General features: G+C 40.2%; 1 protein-coding gene and 1 pseudogene across 8 annotated transcripts in view; both read left to right on the top strand.

The window, feature by feature from the left end:
- MYO1B (myosin IB) overlaps positions 1–23,943 on the top strand; it is a 183,766-nt gene that overhangs the window by 23,551 nt on the left and 136,272 nt on the right. For 6 of the 8 annotated variants that reach the window (XM_037849107.1, XM_037849103.1, XM_037849108.1 and 3 more), the window contains one exon: positions 8,088–8,228. In XM_037849107.1, coding sequence (XP_037705035.1) covers positions 8,094–8,228 — 135 coding nt within the window. In that variant the 5' untranslated portion in view covers positions 8,088–8,093. Of the gene's footprint in view, positions 1–8,084; positions 8,229–23,943 lie in introns of those variants that run through there. The other 2 variants (XM_037849106.1, XM_037849105.1) reach the window with 1 other exon arrangement.
- On the top strand, positions 19,067–19,157 carry LOC119545030 (annotated as a pseudogene).

Raw genomic sequence — 23,943 nt, forward strand, 5'->3', positions numbered from 1 at the left:
TAGTAAGATGTTAGAAGACACAAGTTTCAAACATGTTGTACACAGCCAAGCGGAGAGATGGCCAGGGCTGGCTGGTGGTGAAAAGGATTGCTAATTCAGAAATAGGGGAAGGTAAGACTAAGGGGGTGGATGGCTACTCAGTTTGACTGAATTTAAAAGTGGTGAGGTATTATTGGTGTAGCCCCACAAGTTTACAGCCATATGCTACTGATCTGCTTCATAGTCCTACCATGAGGTGGAAATATACATCAAAGTTTAGTCAGAACTGATGGCCATTGCATTGGTTATAAAAATCAGATTTCCAAAGAATTCTAATGAATTCAAAAGGATTCCGACCAAAGGATGAGGGTGTGGAAATTGTGTTTACATTTTTTTTTTACTGTTTTGTTTTGTTTATTCATCTGCGTTTTCTGACTTTTTTTTCTATAATGAATGCATATCACTTTTAGTCATTAAAATGGTCATTTGAAATTTCCAGAGTGGCCTGTTTTCTTGCCTCTACTCTCTTGTTGGACGTGAGCTTCTGGGGGTAGTGGGGGCAGGAGGAGGAGGTGCTGTGATTTGTTCCCAGTGCTTCCTTAGCGTTTAACACAATGCCAGAACAGAATGCAACAGGACTCAATACTGTAAATGGTGGTTGAACTGAATTGTGTGGACATTTAGTCCAAGCCCTTTCAGAAAGATGAGATTTGGTACTATTTTAAAAGATCTACAAGGAAGGAAATTCCAGCTTTTCTCAGTCACTTAGCTCATTATGTTAAGTACTGAACTGTATCCTATGGACTTGGCCACTCTCTTGCTTTTGTTTTGCCATCAGGATTTGCTAAGACTTATTTTGTTCATGAAATCTTGCCACATTGGCCCCATTTTCTTACAGAAATATGTTTCTCATGTTATTTGTAAAACATTAGTGATCTCATTTGGAGCCAAGTGGCTCAATTCTGTTTCCTGTCCTTTGTTTATAATATTATGCTTTTAGAGGACTGGATGCAAGTGGCTTGAATCTGCAGTCATTATTTTGCCTTCTGGTCTGATGACAGCTGTGAAATGTACACTGTTGTATGAATCAGTTGTCATTTATGAATTTGCATACTCATTTTCCTTTTGTATTTCAGTGAATGCCTACCATGTGCAAGAGGCTCTGCACTTTGCTTTTGGGGAAATAAAGATGAATAAGATGTTTATTTCTCTTGACACCAAGGAGCTAATTCTCTAAAGAAAGCCTGTCATGCATACATGACCCCCTTACAAGGAGGTTAATGAGTGCAGTGGAGTCAGATAAAAAACAATTGCTTTTAAGCTAAGAAGACCCCCTGTGGGTGCTGCCTCTGATGTATATTGCCACTGGCATTTTAATAGATGTATTTTTAAATGTCCTCATTTGCAATTACCAAGGCAATAGATAACCGCCTTCATTCAGTTTTCCTGTAAGTGGCTCCCTGCCCTTTGCTTTGAAAGTCCCTTCAAGTTTAAAATTGAGTGATTTAATATTAATTCTTGTTGTTAATCATTGCAACCTCAGCCTTATTTGTGAATGTTCTTTCTTTTTTTTTTTTTTTTTTTTTTTTTTTTTATTTTATTTTTTTTTTTTTTCTGGGTTATCTGTATTTTATTTTGACACATCAAAGTTAATATTCAACTACCTATGGCTTTCACTAGTGCTGTTGAGACATCATCTGCCACCTTCTTGGTGACCAATTTATGCTTTCTGGTTACTTTTTTTTTTTTTTTTTTTTTTTTTTTTTAATCATCATTTTATTGAGATATATTCACATACCACGCAGTCATACAAAACAAATTGTACTTTCGATTGTTTACAGTACCATTACATAGTTGTACATTGTGAATGTTCTTTCAAATCCTGTAGTAAAACAGCTTCAACTTAAAATAATACATTTACTCTCATCTTTGGTATTCTGAAAACTTTGGATTCAGTGGGGATGGGGTACCAGATGCATTACTACAGCTTATGGGGCATCCTTTCTTAGTTATTAATTTAGAATAGTTTTGCAACATTGCTGTTTTGATTTTGAATAGTGGAATGACGGCACATTTCACATGAATATCCGTTTGATCTAGGATTTTCTGTGTGTATGTGTATGTGAGGGGGGAGGCTAATGGCTTGGAAAATGCTGGTCTCCCCTTAGCACTGGCTGGCATCCCCTTAGCTGGCATCCCCTTAGCACTGATGATGGTAACATGGTAGGTGGCTTGTCATTGAAGGTTGGCAGTTTGGATACACTAGTTATATTTAAATGTTAGGTCACAGATGGCCTTTTTAATATGTTATAGGATGTTTATGCTGCTTTTGAAGTTTGAGGACTTTTTGAAACGATATTTTGAACATTTTAAATATCTTAATGCTGGAGATGATGCCAGTAAATGAATTAGTGTACACTGAAATATAATAGTTTTTTTGAGATGAGAGCGGGGGGGTGGGGGTGGGTGGTGGGGAGGAATGATTGCAATCATATATTTAATTTTCTTGGGTGGACAAACAGCTGGAAAGAGCTGGAGCAGCCCTGTAGCTCCTGGCACTACTACCTGGGCTGGTGGCTGAGCTAAATCAGCACCCTGAGATAAATGCAACCTACTTCCAAGTCCTTTGTGACTCCTCCAGCAGCTCCCTCAGCCTCTCTGGGCTCATGCGATTGTATTATGTAGATAGTCATCAAGTTGGGGAGAAAAGCTTAGGTTTTATATAATAATAAAGGTCTATCAGTGGTAGGCTGCTTACTATAAGTTTGGCGGTGTGTTTAGTGTTCATATCAGTTGTTAGGGTTCTTGGTTGCTGGGCAACAAAGAATGAATTCAGAGACTCATTCAGAATTATAGAGTGATTGGAAGATCAGGGAGGATACAGGCTTGGAAGATAAGCAGAAACCAAGGAAAGGCTGAAGGGCTGTGCAGCAGGAACCATAGCAGATAGCAGAAGACACGCTGCAAGAATTACCTGGTCTTCAGGCTGCCGCTGCCGTGAGTGATGAGTACAACTTACAGCCGTCAACATCTGCTTCATCATCACCCAAGATTCAAAGTCCCAGGAGTATCTAGCTGCCTCTAACTCATGTTCCCACCTCCTGCCTGTCCTGGGGTGGAGGGAAAGAGGATTTCTCCTTGGGATTCTCTCAAGGGAAGTGGGCCCTACCTCTCACGAGATCATTTACAACTGTGTGTATGTATAGGATTCCCTGAAAAGAAGATTAGGTGCAAATAGGAACATGGTGGTAAACTGGATGCTGTCTTCCCTTCAAAAAAATAAATGTCTGTTATGGTGCTCCCTTTTGGCTGCCCAACATTCACATATGCCCTTCCTACCATACTCTTATTTAGGAAAAGAAAATGCCTCCACCAAACATAATGCAGCTATCCTCTGTCTGACTGAAAACACTGTCACCCTCTCCTTGGAAGTTCTGTTCTCTGAGATGATCCTCTTTGTCCGTTTGTCTTCCAGGGCCACATCTGAGATGAGCATTGGGGAAGGTGCCTTTGTCGGGGGCTGCAGTGCTTTAGTAGTTCTTTGCCTATTCTTATGAGTTGGAGAGTCTTGGGCTTGATTGCCTTAAGGATCAATCAATCACAAACCACTGTTAGCTGGAAACTTCTTTGGCATTATAACTCCTGGAAAAAAAAATGTTGGCTTTTAAGGATTATTTGCTTCCATGGACTAGTAACCAAAACCAGAGATACTGCCAAGCCCCAAGGTTTTTGACCTAGGACTTGGTCAGAGTTTGTCTCCCGAAAATTGGATCTGGCCTTGGTGCTCTGCAGACACACTGCCTTAGTTCTTGGTTTAATAGAATCCTGCTGGGGACAGTAAGAAGCCTAAGAAGCAATAGAGTGGGGGTGGTGCCTCCAATTCTAAAGTCTGCATCTTCATGGTGGGAGTGTATATCCCTTTCCTCAGGCCATGGAACACAGAACAGGAGGTGCTTGGGACAGCTCACATCTCTTCTTTGGCTTCCACCTCTGTACCTCTGCCAGTACAAACTTCATCAGTCCCAGGTCAGTGGCTGCCCAGTCAGTTTGGATTACAGGCAGGGTATCTCCTCTCTGTCCTTTCAGAGAGGCCTGTTTTGCAGCAAGTTTGTCCTTTTCTTGTGGACCCTTAAGAATGAGTTCAGTGCATACTCTGGCATCCTGAATTTTCCTCAAATTCCCTAATATTGCAGGTAGAAGGTCCAAATCTCCAGGTGCAGCAGACCGTGGTTTAATCACCTGTTTCACTATTAAATATCAAAGAGGGTCATCTTGCCAGGCTAGGATAGTGGTAGGGCGTCATGCCATGCTCTCTGTGGCCTTAGCCACTCTATGCTTTCTAGGGTGTGACTTGTAACACTCCACTTCCTGGTTCCAGTTTGTTTTATTAGGTAAGATGTTTTCTGTTGCAAATAGTAGGAAATCCGATTCAAGCAGCTTACAACAGTAGGGACTTAATTGGCTTATGTAACTGAAGACTCAAGAGAGATGAGGGGCAGCCTTAAAGTGCAATTGGATCCAGAGGTGGGTGAGGTCATCTGGGACTCCAGCACTAATTCTCTGGTGGTGTTTTTTACCCTGCCTTCCTCCATGCATTGTCTTCCCCCTCAGACTAGCTCCCCTCATGAAAGCAAGGATGGCTGCAGCAGCTCCAAATGTCACACCTGCAAGTCACGCCATCCAGAGGTAGAGAGATCCTTTTTTCCAATGTTGCATGTATGTGTTAACCAAAAAAGAACCTCAGTGCTCTGTATACATTCTCTTTTTATTCTCCCGACAACCCCACATGAATTCTTATGATGACTTATGGAAATGTTGTGTTGGCAAGTGATTCTGAAATTTGTCACCGTGGTAAGCCTAACTTCTTCAGAAAAGACACAAGTGAATCTCTTTTGGTGGAGCAGATATACCAACTGATTTCACTGAGATGGCAAAGTGAACCAAACCAAGGCGGTGGTTGTACTGTGGTTGCAATCTGGGAAAACAGTCCATTTGTGGGAAGATACGGAAGTACTCCAAGCCGTCTTCTAGGTGTCCCTTTATTACCTTGAGTTTTCCTCCCCCAAGATACCTAGCTGCTAAAAAAATCCAAAATCCAAAACCAAACAAAAACTGCGCTTGAATGACTAAATAGGTGTGGGGATCACCTTTACAGTTCGGTTTTGCCTTGTTGTTGTGTTTTGGTTTGCAAAAAGTTTCAGATTTTTTCACTTTTACCATTTATCTTTGTTTTATCCCCATGGGGTTCAGCATTTATTTTTACTCCCCACCCCTTCAGATTATAAAGTTGGGATAGAAGTGTAAAAATTAGAACCTATGCAAATTTGCTTTGAACTTATTTTTGAAAAGATGGTGATACAGTTTCAATTACAGAGAAAGATTGGCTGCTTAATTATTGCTACCTGCAGCAAAGCCCTGTTGTCTTTCTGCAGCTTTTTCTATAAATAAACTTTATATTCAGGAATCCACCCCAGGGACAAAGAGTTCCCATTCAACCTCTTGGCTTAAATTAAATTGCTGGTTTGAGGTGGTTATTTCTGAAACCCGGCTCAGGTTGACTTCCCCCTTAATTCCTAAGCTGTTCTTCCCTCGCCTGCCAAATTATATGTAATGCATCTCAACTAGAGTGCTTTTAGCATTACATGGTGTCTGAGAACTTGAAATTTGATTTAAATGTTCATTTATTGTGACAAAGGTTGGGCACTCACTTTCCTATTCATGCAAGTCTTTCTATGGACTTGGCGTTGGACTGGATGTACTTAGCTTCTCCTGCATCTCCAGAGAATGACAGGTGCCCACCCCATCTAGTTTGTTCTAAAACACGTCCTAGCCTACTTCAAAATGCATGAAAACATTCTTAGGGCTGCTATTGTTAGGTTTTAGTGAAATCTGGAGACTCTTTTCCAGGCATAGTTGGCATTAATTTTAAAAATATATATTATCAAAAAAATTACTCTATTTTTTTCTTTTAAATATTAAATACTCCCTTATTTCATTGTTTTTGTTTGCGGGAGGGCCTCTCAGTTTCATCTGGGCTTCTTTTTTTGACTCTTCAGAAAGCACTTTTTGATTTAAGAAAAATAAGATCAGAAATAAAGAATGTGTTTGTGGATTCATATATATTACTAGTAATTAATAGCAGAGAATTACTAAATTGCTAGTCCTTTGTGGTGGTTTGGAATTGTGTGTACCCCAGAAAAGCATGTTCTTAAAGTCAATCCATTCCTGTGGGTGTGAAACCATTGTAAGTAGGACCTTTTGATGAGGTTACTTCAGTTAAAGTTTGACCCACCTCAATCAGGTAGGGTGTTATTGCCATTACTGGAGTCCTTTATAAGACAATGAAATTTGAAGAGAGAGAAAAGCCACAGTGGAAGCAGCTGGAAGCTGAAAGAGAAGGGAGAGATCAGGAGAGGCTGCCATGTGTCTTGCCATGTGGCAAACTAAGGACCAAGGATCACTGGCAGCCAGCCCCGGAATGCCACGTTGATGATGCCTTGATTTGGACATTTTCCCAGCCTGTAAAACCATGAGTGAATGAATTCCCATTATTTAAGCTGAACCATGTCATGGTATTTGCTTGAGTGGCCCAGGAAACTAAAACATCCTTCCCAGTTCTATTTAATGTAGCTCAACTAATTGTAGTTTCTATTACTTTTAAGAGACATACTGTGTTCTAGACTAGAGTAGGAGGCATTTATTTAGATTGTTAAGACCTAAGCAAGCAGACCAACCTCTGTGAGATCTAGTATGCCTGCATGACTCCTTAATGCAAAGGATCAAATGTACTTTTCTCTCCGTAGTAGGGGCATGAATATACTTAATGTATTTATTAGTATACTGAGGTATTATTCAGTGTTAGCATACTGAGGTTATACAAAGCTGACTTCAGCATTGGATACATTTAGAGGGAATAGCGCAGATCAGTTTAGTTCTGAAACCCGGTAGCATTGGAAGAGGTAACATGTGTGCATGTGCACATGCATACACACACTTTACTATGTGCGTATATTAAATATATGAAAAAATTTTAGTGCTCTTGACAGCGATCTGATTTGAAGCCTTGGGGATTTAGCTTTCCACCGTTGGTTGATTGGTTGGCCACCGTGTACACTGGTAGTAGGGGTAGAATGCTCCTTTATAGTGTGCCTCTTTTTCTACTTAGTAGACTTTCACACTGAGCCAAAGGGAAACTGTAGTATTTTTGGTGTATTCATTTCATGTTAATTTCATTTTGCTATTATTGTGGCATGTCTGTTGGAATAAGAATTAAGAATATTGAGGTCACTCTTGGCAGGTTATACTATAGGCAACCTCTGATTTATAAGTGGTTTGTATTCTTTTCTTCCTATGTCAGTTTTGAGTGCCTGGAATGGACATTTGCCCCTACAGATGCTGTGTTAAAATTAGTGATTGAGTTCTTTAATACAAAATGTAACAGACTCTTAACTGTGTTACATTAAGCACAGTTCTTAATCACTCTGAACTTCAACTTCTTTATCTTAAAATGGGGATCATGATAGCAGTCTCTAATAGTTAATATATTAAATCAATTAATGCATGTAAAGTTCCTGGTATAGTATCTGAGATGTGATAAGTACTAATAAGTGTTAGCAGCATCATTTGTGGAACATTATCTCTTGGGAATGCATTCTGAATTTCATCTTGGAATGCTGGAGGGTGCAGATTCATACAGGTTCAAGTCTAGCATGGAGACACAAAGACTGGTGGAAGGGGATAGGGCAGGCTCTCTTGCTGGAGGGTTTGCAACTTCTGGTTGGGGAGAGGGGCTGGTTTAAAGAAGGAAACAGAGTCTGTGGTTTTCTAGTGGCCCTTTCTGCAGGTGGACTTTGCCTGGGAGGATGAGCAGGGAGGGAGGTTCGTTTGTGCCAGCAGATTGACAAATGAGACTTGAGCAGCTTGGCAGCGACTGCAACCATGCCAGTGGCTCCTGATGTGGGTGGTGGGGAGGGGCAGTTAGGACATTTTGTGAGGTAGGTGAGGGCCATTTAGAACTATCCATGTTTCATTTCTTTGAGGGTGCCAAGAACCCATCTGAAATAATTTTGCTCATTTAACTTGACCTCTTTTTTTCTCTCCCACAGCAGGAAACGATGGCCAAAACGGAGGTGAAAACGTCACTTTTGGACAATATGATTGGAGTTGGTGATATGGTTCTTTTAGAGCCTCTGAATGAGGACACCTTCATCGATAACCTCAGAAAGCGTTTTGACCATAACGAAGTATATGTGAGTATACACTGAAGATCATCCACAGAGTTTAGATGTTGCATTTTTTGGCATAGCTGGCTGTTCTTCCTCAGACTCTTTGCTCTTTTTTCTGTCTGTTTGTTAGGGTCCAGGGGTATCTGTTGATACCTTCAGTAAGAGTTTTGAGAGTTTGCTGATTTGGTACATGTGTAATATTGATTAGAGTCAAGTGAGTCTGCTTTCCAAATGGTGTTTTGGTAGAGTGCCAGCTGTATGCAGAGTATTGTACTGGATACTTTATTTCTTGCCTATGAAGGAATTTTGAAATCCCATAGGCACCTTCTTGGGTGCCTTCATAAGATAAGCAAGGTCTGATCATTGAGGAGCTGCCACCAATTAAAAGGCAAGGCAGTGAACTGTCAAAAGGACATGAACCATCTTCACATTCGTAGTTAGTAGGGACAGGAGCAAAATTACCAGATAGGAATATGTTTGGTCCCTGGAGATTTGGGAATAGTCATGGCCTGCTGTCTTGAGTTTGCCTGAGCTGCTGTGACAGATACCACACAGTGGGTTAACTTAAACAACAGAAATTTATTGGCTCGTGGTTTTGAGGCTAGAAGAAGTCTAAAATCTAGATATTGGCCAGGCTTGCTTTCTCCCTGAAGACTGTGGTGTTCTGGTGCTGGCTTGCCAGCAGTCCTTGTGTTCCTGGCTTTCCTGTCTCATGTCGATGTCCTCTGCTGCTTCTTCTGGGCTCCTGCTGACTTCTACCTCTCCCTGTGCCTTCTCTGATCTGGCTTCCGGATTCAGGCCCACCCTGCTTCGGTTGGGCCACATATTTTTTTTTTTTTTATTAAATTCAGTTTTATTGAAATACATTCACACACCATACAATCATCCATGGTGTACAATCCACTGTCCACAGTATGATAACATAGTTATGCGTTCATCACCACAATCTATCTCTGAACATTTTCCTTACATCAGAAAGAACCAGAACAAGAATAAAAAATAAAAGTGAAAAAAGAACACCCAAATCATCCCCTTATCCCACCCCATTTGTCCTTTAGTTTTTATCCCCATTTTTCTACTCATCCATACACTAGATAAAGGGGGTGTGATCCACAAGGTCTTCACAATCACACTGTCACCCCTTGTAATCTACATTATTATATAATTGTCTTCAGGAGGAGTCCAGACTGCTGGGTTGGAGTTTGGTAGTTTCAGGTATTTACTTCTAGCTATTCCAGTACATTAAAACCTAAGAGGTGTTATCTATATAGTGCGTAAGAATGTCCACCAGAGTGACCTCTCGACTCCATTTGAAATCTCTCAGCCACTGAAACTATTTCATCTCATTTTGCATCCCCCTTTTGGTCAAGAAGATACTCTCAGTCCCACGATGCTGGGTCCACATTCATCCTCGGGAGTCATATTCTGCATTTCCAGGGAGATTTACACCCCTGGGAGTCGGGTCCCACGTAGGGGGGAGGACAGCGAGTTCACCTGTTGAGATGGCTCAGTTAGAGAGGGAGAGGGCCACATCTGAGCAACAAAGAGGTACTCAGGGGGAGACTCTTAGGCACCATTACATACAACTTTAGACTCTCCTTTGTGGTAATGAGCTTCATAAGGGCAAGTCCCATGCTCAAGGGCTCAGCACATCAAACCGCCAGTCCTAATGTTTGTGACAACATCAACACCAGTCCAGGTGAGGATGTCCAACACATCTGCACCTTCCCCCAGATCCTCGGGGCTGGGGAGGGGGAGGCTGTAAATATATTTTTTATTATCTGGTTTGGGCCACATTTTAACTAAAAATAACATCTTCAAGAGATCCTAGTTTAACAGGTTCATAAACACGGGAATGTGGATAAAGATTACGAGCATGTCTATGATGGGGTATATAATTCAATCTACCACATCTGCTATATGAAAGTAGGATGTTGTACACAAAAAATGAAAATATATGAATGTATACATTAGTAGGAGAAATTTTATGCAAATCTGTTATTTATGTCACACGTAGCTGTCCTTTCCAGAGAGCCAATCATGTTTCAAGGATAACTTTGTGTAATTTCTTTATGAAATAATTGACATCATCTGGGAATTGAGCTTCTTTTCTTTCTTTATTTGGATCGTTGGAGGTGGAGGAAAGTTGATGGAAACAAGAAATGTATGAATACCGCTTTTGGAATATTAATTTGATAACTGGCTGCTAAAGTGAGGTGTAGTTACAGTTCAGAGATGCAGTTATTTAAAATGCTGATTCAAATGGAAAAGTTATAAAGCCCTGTTGCAGAGCTGGGAAGTGGTATCGTTTGGTTTGGCAATGAGGCCTGGTGTCACCTTCCCTTAGAGTATAGTGGTTCGACTTTCAGGGTGGGAAAATCTGATGGTTCTGCAGCTTTAATTGAAAGTATGGTCTGATATGAAGTAAAACACAGACTTTAAACATTGCCCATTGAGATGGAGATAAGAGGAATAATTATATCATAGCTAATGTTGCCGATCATTTTTCTTTTTGGCTCTAAGATGCGCGATTTACTTTTGGATGAATTGAAAATAGGATGGAGGAGGGTAGAACATTACATGCATTCAAATACCTGATTTGTTGTGGCCATTAAAAATAAAACAATCCCCTTTTTAATAAAATGCCAAGCCTTAGCATTCATGAGTCTTTGGCAGACAAAATGTCTGGGCTTTAGTCTTATATAATTTTATTTTCTGAACTATTTTAGGACTGCCCTTTCTGCTATAAAACAAAAGCAGAAAATTGCTTTTTGCTTCTAGATAGTTATATCAATTAAGGTTTTCTGTGATGTTGTAGAACCACCATTTCCATGAGATGTGTTCTTTCATTTCATAATTTAAAAACTACATCATATTGGATCATATTTTAAGCAAAAAAAGCAGGTTATAGAGTACTATGTATAGTTTGATCCTACATTTATTTTTAAATGGGAGGGGGGATTTTATAAATGTGTACATATGTTCATGTGTATTTTGTTAACTTAGAGTACCCCGGTGGGATGTGATGTGGGGACAGGGGAAAGTTACTTTTATAGACCTCTGCATTCTATGACTCATTAAGACAAACATGTATTACTTTTGTAATTAAAATAAATTTTGTAAGATAAATTTGATTACCATACTCCCAACCCCATATGTCATGTAAGACCACCCTTGGGAAATCTGTTTCTGGCTTTTATTCTGATAATACTCCCGCTTTGTTTTTGTTCCTGGGTTGCTGCAAAATTGTTTAGCCTGATGCAAGAGTTAATATGACATGCAACATTTTACTCTTGTACTTCACTTTGTTTTTAAATTCATTCCCAGAAAATGAAAACAATTCCTTGCAAGCAAGATACAGGTTTGTTTGTTTGTTTGTTTCTTTTTTTTTTTTTTTTTTTTAGTTCCCTTTTATGTTTCTTCAGCATTGTCTTATACTATTAAAGTGGGTGATCACCTAGGATGATCTGTCAGGCCAGCATACTGGGCAGCCTATTGAATTTGTATGTTCAGAAGCCATGGCTGATAAGGGCTCCAGGGAATGGATGGACCCTTGGCCCAGGCCTGTGAACTCTGAGTACACCCACAGCCTCAGCAGCCAGCTGTGGATCAGGTGAACCTGTTCCTCCGTCCTGCCATCCATCTACCCCCTGAATGTCTAGAAGTAAGAAACAGTGTCTGCCTGCACAGAGCTCTCACATGGGATTTCTGTGCCTCTGGATGAGAGTTATCAACTCTCTGGAGCATTCACAACCCCTTCTGATCCTAGTGAGTCCCTTGTGATCTAGTCATATGGAACCTGAAGCTCTGGGTAGGATGAGGCTTTTTGGAGCTAGTAAGAAGTATTGGGTCATGTTAGGATGTGCTTGTTGCAAGTAACAGGCACCGAACCCAGCCTGCCTTAAACAATAAAAGGAGATGTATTCACCTGTGTACCTAAAAGTCTAGAAGTAGTTTAGCTTTCAGAGCTGGTTTGATTTCATGGCTCACTGATGTCACCAATGACTTTGTTTCTTTCTGTATGTCTGCTCTGCCTTCCATGATATTGTCTTCATTTTGAGGCTTCAGAGTGGCCAAGCAGCTGCAGCATTCCAGGCTTTGCATTCACACACTGTATAGAAGGAGAGAGAATGCTTCTGTCCTAGAGTTCCAAGTGAGTCCTGAGATTCACCCTGGGTAGGCCACTGAGTCATATGCCCACCTCAGACCAAAGACTGAAGCCAGAAAACTGGCATGAATTCTGTGGCTTAAAAAAAATGATATCTACTCCTAGAATTGGGGTTGGATCAACTTTTTTCTAAGTAGATGGGCTGTGTGGGAGAGGGGTGGATACATAACCCTATATGTCTAGGAGTTAGGAAGGGGAAATGGGACTGGATGCTGAGGACACCCCAAACTGTAGACTCCTCACAGGTTTGATAGGGAATTCTGTAATGAGGTGGTTGATCGTTGTTCACGCCACACTTAAGGGTGTGCCCCCTGGGGACCTTTTACTGCCTGAGCCTTAGGCTCCAAGTGCACGCAATGGCATGCTTCTCAGACTTCTTCTGGAGAAGAGTAAACAGGCATTCTGGGGACACAGTTGAAGTCAATCCGCTTTAGGAAAACTTTTTGGAAATCCCATCTTCCAAATTATCTCAAAGTTTTTTTCTATTTTGTAATGCATATGGGTTTGTTTTAATCTAATATACTCCTGCCAGCCCTTTGAGTAAAACAGATGCTCCAAGAATAGCTGCTGTTCACTTTGAGGAGGGTTGACACACTTGTTTTAAAAGCACTGCATTGGTTCACAGCCCTGTTTGTGGCCGGGCAGAATGTAATGGTCTCTAAATCTGGCACAGTTTCAGATGTTGATGTTGTCTTTGCAGTAAGGGCCTTGGGCTGTTGAGTAGGGATGGACGAGGATCAGGTGAGATGAAATAGGGGAAAAAGTGGGACTGATGGGGTAACTAACATCCAGGGTCCGAGACTGTGTTTTGCATTTATCTCTCCCTCTTGGCAGAGTGCAGTTGAAGCTGGGATCAGCTGCAGGACATGCCATTAGTCAGTGGCCATTAGTGGGGTCAATGGCTGGGCAGTGCTGGTTGTGGCATTCCCAAGAGCTGCTCTTCTGTGTCCTTGCTGTCCTTTGTTAGACCTTATCCCAGGCTCCCCACCCCCTGCAACCAGGCCAGATGGAATGGTGGCAGTATTTCATGTGGTCTTTTGCTGTAATGTCAGAGATGGCAGAGGTGAGACCCATCCAGACATGATTCTGTTTTTAGGGTGACTGGTCAGGACTGTGGTTCTGTTCAGGAACAGGAAAGCTGCAATTTATGCAACAGTGAGGCCCAGGAGAAGTCTGGAGACTAAAGAACCAAGGTGTCTGTTCTCTGACAATTGGCTGTTTTTGGTGCTGACAAGTAAATTTAGTTTGTTTTCTACCTGAATTTTCAGTTTGTGGATTATCCAGATATAGAGTTCCCAATAAGTCCAGTTTTAGGATCTTGTGTTAAACCAATTATAGTCCTAAGAGTTACTGCTTCAAAAGTCAAGTACAAATTGTCTTGATTTTGAGAAGTTTGCCCTAGAATCAGGATCCCCGCGAGGATGGGATCAGTTACTTTTATGAAAGATACTTAAGTATAAGTGTGATTAATTTTGCTTAAAATATTGCAAAAGAAATCAAAATAATACTAGGTAACATTTCTATATTTATTTGAAGTTTCAAAAGCACTTTTCATTTATACACATGAAAACCCTACCTCTTGGGTATAACATATATTCCTGGGAATTTGGCATGAGTGGTGTATTAGTTTTCTCTTACTGCATAGAACAGTTTACCACAAACTTATCACCTTCAAATAACACACGTTTATTATCTCACTATTTCTGTGGGTCTGGAGTCAAGTCATGGCTTACCCGGTGTCAGGGTCTCATCAGACTGCAGTCAAGGTGTTGGCCAGGGCCATGGTGTCCTCACGTGGTTGTTGGCAGAGAGGAGGGCTGGAGCCCAAACCTCCAATTTAATGCTCTTTCTGTGATTTTTCAAAAAAATTTCCTTTAAATAGTCCTTATATTATTAAAATTACAGAAGAAATACATGTGTTTGAAAAGAGACTTCAAATTGTACAGGCATATATATCATGTAAAAGTAGCTTTCTTCATTCATTACCCTCTACTCCACTCCCCCAGTAGTAGTAGGAGTTAAGAGCACAGTGTGTAATCTTACAGATTATGTTAGTTTGATTAAAAATGAATTTTCCTGTTCTAGAGTTGGAACCAGAAGGAAGTTCTTTCTTCTTCCTCTAAATGGGTGGACCTTCTTGTTGAGTGAAACAGAAACAATCTTTAATGCTACCTCCAATCCCATCTGCCATGTAGGGAAGGGGGGGATCCTTGACTTGTTAAAATAAAATGCCTAGACTTGATTATGCACGAGTGGTTCTCTGCAAGCAGTACTCAGCCCTTTGGAGCTCATTGCAAAGGTAGACCGTTAAGGTAAACACAGAGAACAAGCTGTGTGTGATTTTAAGAGCATGAGGTTGGTGTTTGGAAAGGATACATAACCTTCTAGCAGAAGGCTAGATAAAGCTGGTGAAAAATAACAGAAGGCTAGATAAAGCTGGTGAAAAATATCAAATCATGAGGCTTCAGAGAAATGTTGTGTCTAATTTCTGAGCACAGTCTGCTTTTGGAAAGTTTTACAATATGTTTCAAAACAGTCATTTTTGGTAATAACTTGCCAGTTTCAACACTTGCAAGCTCTCTTTGAAACCTTTGGCGACTGGAAAGTTTCTTCCTTGTAGAGCTTTCAAAGTTCACACACATTTATGTGTTTACTAAGCTTAGAGAATTATTTCATCATGAGGGCACTATGTTATTTAGACCACTTGAAATTTTTGTGAGATATTTTTACTACATTAATTTAAATATTCTGGTTGAAGCTATACCTAAAGTTGATACTGGGGGGAAATAAGACCCAATGTCTTGTCTGATGAGGTGTTATTATTTTTAGGCAGTGCGGTGGGGACTAAGTCCCAGTCTTGGCTGTGCCACTTATTGGCTGTGTGACCTCGGCAAGTCCCTTAACTTCTTGGAGCTTCTATTTTCTCATTGTTAAAATGATAACAACCAATATTTGTTAAGCCCTTGTTGTATACCAGGTGCTCTTTTAAGCACTTTATTAGTTCATTTAATTCTTACTAGAAATCTATGCACTGCAGATATTTGAATTATCTTGCATTTTGAGTAGGAAGAAGCTGAGGCTCAGAGAGGCTAAGTAACTCGTCCAGGGGCACACAGCTAGCAGGCAATGGAGTCATGATTCACACCCAGGCAGTCTGGCTCTAGAATGTTTGCTCTTAATAATAGTCCTGCTGACTTGACACAGTTGCTTTGAGGATTAAATGATACAACTAATATGAAGGACTTTTCAGTTGTACAGTGCTGTTTGAAATAATTGGGCATGATGATGAAGAATGTGTAGGTTTGGAACAAAGCAATCTCAAAACAACTTGGACAAATATTGAAATGAAAATTGATATTCCTGCCATGTGTTGAGTTAACACCCTTAGTGCAGTGACATGGAACAAGTGTATTCAGTTCCAAAGTCATTTAGATCATTCAGATCTAAAGATCATTTACACGGTGCTCATAAGTCAAAGGAAAGTGATAGCAACTGTGAAGGTGATTTTTTTCCCTCTCTGGAAGGTAGGAGAAAAGCTTGGGAGAAGGTTGTTTTCAGCCTTGTTCACTGAATGGCAGGTGATGGACAGCTGCACGTGGTCCTTCACCTTTGTAAGCACAAGGCAGAGGTGGAAGGGGAAGCAGTTCCACCTAAGGGACGCACAACCGATTCAGCCCATCCCTCTATGCATTCATCTATTTCTAACATCACATCTGTGGTACAGATGAGTTCTGATAATAATCCTCATGCCTAGAGAGGTTATTTTAGTCATCTGTCTCTGTTTCAAAGGGACGGCAGGTGAGATGCATTGTGGCCTATTGAGAGAGGCAGGAGCTTTTAGCTGGACAGACAGACCTGAGTGTGAATCTTGGCCACTCACAAGCAGTGTGACCACTGTGAGTAGCTGAGGGTCAGTTCTCTTGTCTGTAAGATGGTATCATCCTCCTTTCCTTGTTGTGTTGTGGTGGGGATTGAGGGGCATCTTAGTCTGGGACCTGACACGTAGGAGAAGATAACATGGTAGGTCCTGTCACTAAAAAGTTTAGAAACCCACAGTGGCTTCTCTTCAAAGTTTCAGACTCTGAGATTGTCTTGTAATTAGAATCTTTCTCTTTCTTCTCTTCCCCACTTTTCTCTTTCCCTCCCAATCTCCCTCCCTCCCTCCTTTACATTCATCGTACAAATTTTATTTTTTCTGTGCTACTGCTTTCAATTAACCGCATGATGTTATTTTTAAGACTGCAAGTCCTGTACCTACAACCCCAGGACACTCTGTACCTCAGTTACGAGAGTTTTATTTGGTCTGGAGAGTGGTATGTGTTTGGAAAACCCCCATGGCATTACATTTTATCTCAGTGAAGAAATGATAGTATTGTATTATCCTGCTCTAAAGTGCAGGTTGCCCTCAGTGATATTTTTAGCCAGTATTTCAGCGTGGCATAGGCCTCATATATAGTTCTTTAATTCATAGTCTGAAATGATGGGCAGCACAAGAATAAAAGATCATAACATGATGGTAGTTGGGACGTGTCTTGGACTGGACTAACAGTGACCATGCCTGACAGGCTTGTGGCCCCGTTTGGCAGCCCTGGTTGGCAGCCCTGGTTGGCACAGCATGACCCCTGGCCCACGTGTCAGCCCCTCATCTGAGACTACTGGTTCAAGGCACAGCATAGATAGAAAGATGCACTGGGCTAGATTCTTTTCCTCAAAAGTTGAATTAAGAAATACTGAAAAAATAAAAATATCAGTGGAAGATGCTGGCAGTTACATGCTGAGAGAGGCCATCATAGGGCATTGCAAGCCCAAACTATGAGTAAGAATCTTTAAAGTAGTAGAGCAGCTACGGAGTGGAAGATGAGAAGGCAGTCAGGAGCCGACCTAGAAGCAGCAGCAACATGGGCAGGCGATGAGGCTCTGGAGAGGAAATCTTGAGTAAGCGTGTTGCCTTGGACCCCTAGTCACCCTCAGGTCCCAGCTTTTCCTGAAGCTTGGTGATTCTCAAGGGTTCCTGGATGTGTTTATTATTATTACAGGAAAGCTTTCATTACATGATGGAACTTGGGAGCATTTCTATGCCGGCTGGAGGAGCCTGACAAAATCATAGTTCTCTGTTCCGGTGGCACAGAGAAGGCAGGAGCCCCACACAGAGCCTTAGGGTGATGCCCCACCTCTGCCATAAACTAATTGTGAGACCTTTCTTGGGCAAGTTATTTAAAACCTTCTATCCCTTCAGTTTCTTGCTTTGTAAAAATAGGGTTAATAATTGTACTTACTTCATAGACTTGTTAGGAAGATGTAATGAGTTAGTTATTGTAACATGTAGCACAACATAAAATTCTATAACTGTTGGCTGTTATTATTAGAGTATTAGTTTTAGCATTTTTATGTAAATGTTGCATATGTACTCCAAATATGTTTCTTAGACTGGGACGTGAGGTATACAGACTGAATTACATTTATTTAGATCTAAGAAAAACCTCATCTGTTTTTGATCTTACCCTTGTAATTTTCACTGAGTCAGTTCTGCACAATTTTGAACTGTGTCTAACTAGCAATCAAAAGGTGAATTAAGACAAACACCCTCTTTAAGGGAATTTGGGAAATCTTTTAGATGTCTAATTTAAAATGCTGCACATAATGTCTTTATGTCTTCTGATCAAATTCCCAGGATCCCAGATCCAAGATGAGGATAGATTTACTTGTCATGAAGTGAGCACCATGGTCTCATTTCTGAAGATTCCCACCAGTTTGTCTTGAATGGCTGTTTTTCAGTATCCTGTCTTTTTCTTTTTTTTCCAGTTTTATTAAGATATATCCACATACCATATAATCTATCCAGAGTATACAGTCAGTGGCTCATAGTATCACCACATAGTTGTGTATCCTTCACCACAATCAAAAGACTTTTGATTTTAGTTGCATTGAGACATTCCTCACGGGCTCTTCTAAGAACTCTTCAGGTCCCTGTATTCAAAGACCTTTCCTAAGATTCTCCAAGATTTGGGCATTATGGGATCCATGGGTTAATTTAGCTGCAGTTGTAACATATTTTACATAGGCTTTTAAGGCATGGTTTGACTGTTTACAGTAGCTGATAGATTCCAATAGGACAAAACTATGAGTTTTTGTAATCATAATAGCTAATATTTATAAAATCCTTGCTGTGCATCTGTTTCTGTGCTTAATGCTTTGCACACAATCTCATTTAATCTTCAGAATTAGGTGAGGGAGGATGAGGAAACTGGGGCTTGAAGAAGTTAAGTAATGCACCCAAGTTCACAAAATTGTGGGAAGGGACATGACTGAATTCAAACTCAGGTCATCTTGACTTAAGAGTTGGAGCTTAATCATTGAGTTTAAGACTCAATGTCACACAATATTACAATGCTTCAAGAATATTTGAAATGTTGTGTAAGGGCTAGGGTTCAAATTATCTGGCAAGGTTTTCCAGTTTGCTACCTCTAAATAGCTTCCTTGTTCTTGATTTGTTCTGATCAATTTGGGTGTTGAATAACCTAATTTTTCTAGCCTCTTCTCCCTACTGCCACTTTTTTGTTGTTTATTAAATGAAGAGCTGGTTAGATGGAATATGCTACTTCTCAAACTAATCTAGTAATGACTTTTTCACCTTTAGCTAAAATCCTATTTCTTGTTTTCTTTTTTGGTGCCAGACTTAAAACAAGTAATTTATATCGCTTCTCAGCCTTTTGGCTAAGATCAAAAGCAGTATCTGTTCTTATCAGTTTAAAACAAGTAATTTATACTTGTTTTTAAAACTTCATCAAAAAATTAAAAAAGCATACAATTATTTATACTTATTATTGCTGCTTCCGTTTTGCTTTAACTACTCCCAGTTTGGCCTTTACTTGTACCACTTCCACTGGCTGCCCAGATGGCCTGTTTATCTTCAGATCAACTGTCCTGGTCCCTGTGGATTCCTTGTCTGTTCTGCAGCCGTTGATATTGCCCAGTCACTCCACTTGATCAAAACTCTTCGTCCTCTCAGTAGTTCTTTCTTTGGTGGCCAGTTCTCCATTCTGCTTCGCTGACTCTTCCTTTGGCTGCCTCTCACACTGTCTACCTTTCAAGACCCCTTGGTGTCTCCACTGACTCTCCTATCCATCCTCAGCCTTAGTTATCCTCTCTATGTGGATGGCTTTCAAATTTATGCCTTGATTGCTTCCTTGAGTTCCAGTCTTACCTCTTCTAATTATTTTGCTGTGGTTGTTTTTGGAAGACCCAGTGTCACTTCAGTCTTAAAATTGAACTTTCTTTTCCCTCCTTTTCACTTGGCCATTTTTATTGTTGTTGTCATTCTGAGTTCAGAACCAATTTCATCATCTAAACCCCTCACCCATCCACTGACTTTCATATGAAAACGGCTTTCAGACTGAAGCTCAGATTCCTTACCCCGATGTTCAAGGGGCTCTGCAATTTGATTTTCTGTCTTACTTTCTAGGCTGTTACTCATATAGGATGCCTTCGCTCTAGCCAAGCTATTCCATTCCCTGCCTCTCAGATATGGTTGGGTGGCCTTTGTGCCTCCGTCCATGTTTTATTGCCTTCCCTTAATTTTCCAGCCAGTGTTTCCCACATTTCAGGCATTTTTATACTCTTCATAATTTTTTCATATGAGTGCTGCCTATACTATTTTACTGTATCATTAAATCAACTAAAGACTAACAGTGCTACCTACTCAACCTTGTTCTAAGTATTAAGAACTGTGAACTCTTGGGCTTGATGTGTGTCTTAGTTTGCTAATGCTGCAGAATGCAAAACACCAGAGATGGATAGGCTTTCATAAAACAGGGATTTATTTCGCTACACAGTTACAGTCTTAAGGCCACAAAGCGTCCAAGGTAACACACCAGCAATTGGGTACCTTCACCGGAGAATGGCCAATGGCCTCCGGAAAACCTCTGCTAGCTAGGAAGGCAGCCAGCGTCCGCTCCAAAGCTCTGGCCTCAAAACGGCTTTCTCCCAGGACGTTCCTCTCCAGCAAGCTTGCTCCTGTTCAAAACGTCACTCACAATGTGCAAATCATTCTTCTTCAAAAATATGCTTCAAAGGAAACACTTATTTTAGTAAAATAAAAAGAAAGAGGTTCACCTATCACCTAAAATAATCTCCTTTGCTACTCTTTGGGGGAGCATTGTTTTGTGCAAATCACACCCATCTTTTTAGGACCTACCTAAGTCCTCCATCTTCCCTAGAGCTTTCTCTTACCTCTACAGGTCACAGTGATCTTTCCTTCATCTAAACCCGAAGTACTTATTTAGACAGTAAGATGATAAGATTAGAGACATATTTAACAAAGAATTGCTTAAATTCTATTTCATCTTTTTTTGGTATCTAGAGTAGTTGACTCTTAAATTTTGTGTTTCACTGTATGAAAGTCTTGTCTCCTAAGCTGTATTATAAGTTCCTTGGGTACACAAACCAAGGGAGTGCCTTCTGTTTCCTGCTGTGCCTGACACAATGTTTTGCACAAAGAAGGCCCTCAGTAAATTTGTCACTTGCTTTTTAAATGACTATAGCCTACACTCAGTCTGGCCACTCAGTGCCATTGTGCAACCATGGGAAGATGTTATTTTTACCCGAGTACTGACCCATCCTGGATTTCAGCTGTTATTCCTTTAGAGGTGAAAGTAACATGACTTGGAGACTCGGACTTAGAGAACTCTTATACATTTTAAAAATATTTCTTAGATGTCATTTTGGGCTAAATAATTAATGCTGAGTAAGATATTTAAATAAATATTGCCTGTTCCATTACCACTTCCCTGGTTTACTTTTGAGTAAAGGATAAAGCTGGGAAAAGCAATTTTCTGTTGAGATGAAAATTTTCCCTATAACTAGAAGATCTTTTCCTTTCTCACCTTTTTTATTTATTCCTCGTGGCATAAGGATTTTAGCATTTCTCAAATGGTCAAATGGAGGCTACTGCCGAGGAGAGTAGCTCTTTATTATACAAATGTTGAAGACCTCGCTGTAAGGCATTATGCAAGAGGAGTTTCCTGTGATTAGGCATTCTTCTTGGCCACTTTTTTGCCAAAGCTTCCCGGGCCTGATGACAGCATGGATGTGTGCTCTTATGAAAAGAGAATAGATTCGTTGTCTCTTGTTATTCCACTTTTGCTTGGTAACGTGGTCATACTCCTTACCTTTGTGCTACATTGTCATGAACATTTAGACACAGATTTCATACCTATCTCATGGGGATTTAGGAATAGTTTAGTTAAAAAGGTACTTCAGTGTGTATTATATGCCAGCATGTTAATAGGTTTGGGGATGAGTTTTTAAGGAACTCCAGAGACACGTAAACAAATAAACTAAAATTCATTCTGAAGAAAATAAGGAAGCTGGTAGGTAGGCAGCAGGGATGCCTCCTTAGAGCCCTGGCTTCAAAAATATATTTTGGAAGAATTTGATGTTTCAAAGAAAGCCTCAAAGTAGTCATCGTGGTGAAAACAGGTCATTGTGGGATTTCCTTATATGTATTTTATGGTTTTGTTATAATGTTATTTTATATTTTATATGGAGAATTGAACTGTTCTCAGGCCCTCTAAAGATCTTAATTTTGCCCTGGGAAGAAGTATGATGTAAAAGTGAAATTATTCTAACTTTTTGGGTACATATGTTTTATTTATTTGGCATCATTGAGGAATATGCATTACAGTTCCACATAATTGAGAGTCACAAGTAAATAAAGCTTGTGTTTCAGTATTTAAGTTGAAAAAAGTTTTTTTCTTTCCTTTTTTTCGTTAGATACCTTATAAAAATGTATTACATGTATAATTACTGTCAAAAACAGAATACTGTCTCATTTACTATGTGAATCTCCCTGGCAATGCAGGATATGACTCCCGGAGATGAGCCTGGACTTGGCATCATGGGATTGAGAACATCTTCTTGACCAAAAGGGGGAAGCGAAATGAAACAAAATAAAGTTTCAGTGGCTGAGAGATTTCAAATGGAGTTGAGAGGTCACTCTGGAGGGCATTCATATGCACTCTATAGATACCCCTTTTTAGGTTTTGATGTGTTGGTATAGCTAGAAAGAAATACCTGAAGCTGTCAAACTGCAAACTGGTAACCTTGATTCTTGATGATTGTATAACTGTGTAGCTTATATGGTGTGACAGTGTGATTGTGAAAACCTCATGGATCACACTCCCTTTATCTAGTGTATGGATGGATGAGTAGAAAAATGGGGACAAAAACTGTTCTAGTTTGCTAAAGCTGCCAGATTGTAAAACACCAGATATGGATCGACTTTTATAAAGGGGTTTATTTGGTTACACAGTCACAGTCTTAAGGTCATAAAATGTCCAAGGCAACACGTCAGCAATTGGGTACCATCACTGGTGGTTGGCCAATGGTGTCCGGAAGACCTCTGTTAGCTAGGAAGGCACAAGGCTGGCATCTGCTCCAGAGTTCTGGTTTCAAAATGGCTTTCTCCCAGGACATTCCTCTCTAGCTGCAGTTCCTCAAAAATGTCACTCTTAGTTGCTCTTGGGACATTTTTCCTCTCTTAGCTTCTCCAGAGCAAGTGTCTCTTTTCAACGGCTGTCTTCAAACTGTCTGTCATCTGCAGCTCCTCTCTCAGCTCCTGTGCATTCTTCGAAGTGTCCTTCTTGGTTATAGCAAGCTCCCTCCTTCTGTCTGAGCTAATATAGCACTCCAGTAAACTAATCAAGGCCCATGCTGAATGGGCAGGGCCACACCTCCATGGAAATTATTGAATGAAAGATCTTGCCTACAGTTGAGTGATCACGTCTCCATGGAAACATCCAATCAAGAGTCTCCAACTCAATCAACACCAATACGTTTCCTGCCCACCCAAGACTGCATCAAAGATAATGGCATTTTGGGGGACATAATACATCCAAACCAGCACAAAAACTAAATGAAAAACAGGGTAGGAATGTTTTCGGTGTTCTTTTTAACTTTTATCTTTTATTCTTATTTTTATTCTTTTTGGTGTAAGGAAAATGTTCAAAAACTGATTGCGGTGACAAATGCACAACTATATGATGGTACTGTGAGCAGTTGATTGTACACCATGGATGATTGTATGATATATGGATATATCTCAATAAAACTGAATTTAAAAAATCAGTTTGCCATAGATGTCTGGGTTTATTTCTGGATTTTATTTGTTTTCCACTGATCTGTCTATCTGTCTTTGTGCCAGTACCACATTGTTTTAATTACTGTCCCTTTGTAATACAATTTGAAATTGGGAAGTATAAGTCCCCAGTCTTGTTCTTTTTTGAGATTGTTTCTGCTATTTGGGATCCCTTGCTGGTCCATGTAAAATATGAAGATTGTGTTTTCCATTTCTGCAGAAGAGGCTGCTGGAATTTTAATAGGGGTTGCATTGAATTTATATGTTGCTTTGGGTAAGTATTGACATGTTAACAGTGTTAGCTCTTCCAATCCAGGAACATGGGATGTCTTGTCATTTATTTGAGTCTTATTTAATTTTTTTCAGCAGTTTTGTAGTTTTCAGTGTGTCCTTAGTTAAATTTATGCCTAGATACTGTATTCTTTTAGATGATATTG

This window comes from Choloepus didactylus, chromosome 9, assembly GCF_015220235.1.
Source record: "Choloepus didactylus isolate mChoDid1 chromosome 9, mChoDid1.pri, whole genome shotgun sequence".
Taxonomy (NCBI): Eukaryota; Metazoa; Chordata; class Mammalia; order Pilosa; family Megalonychidae; genus Choloepus; species Choloepus didactylus.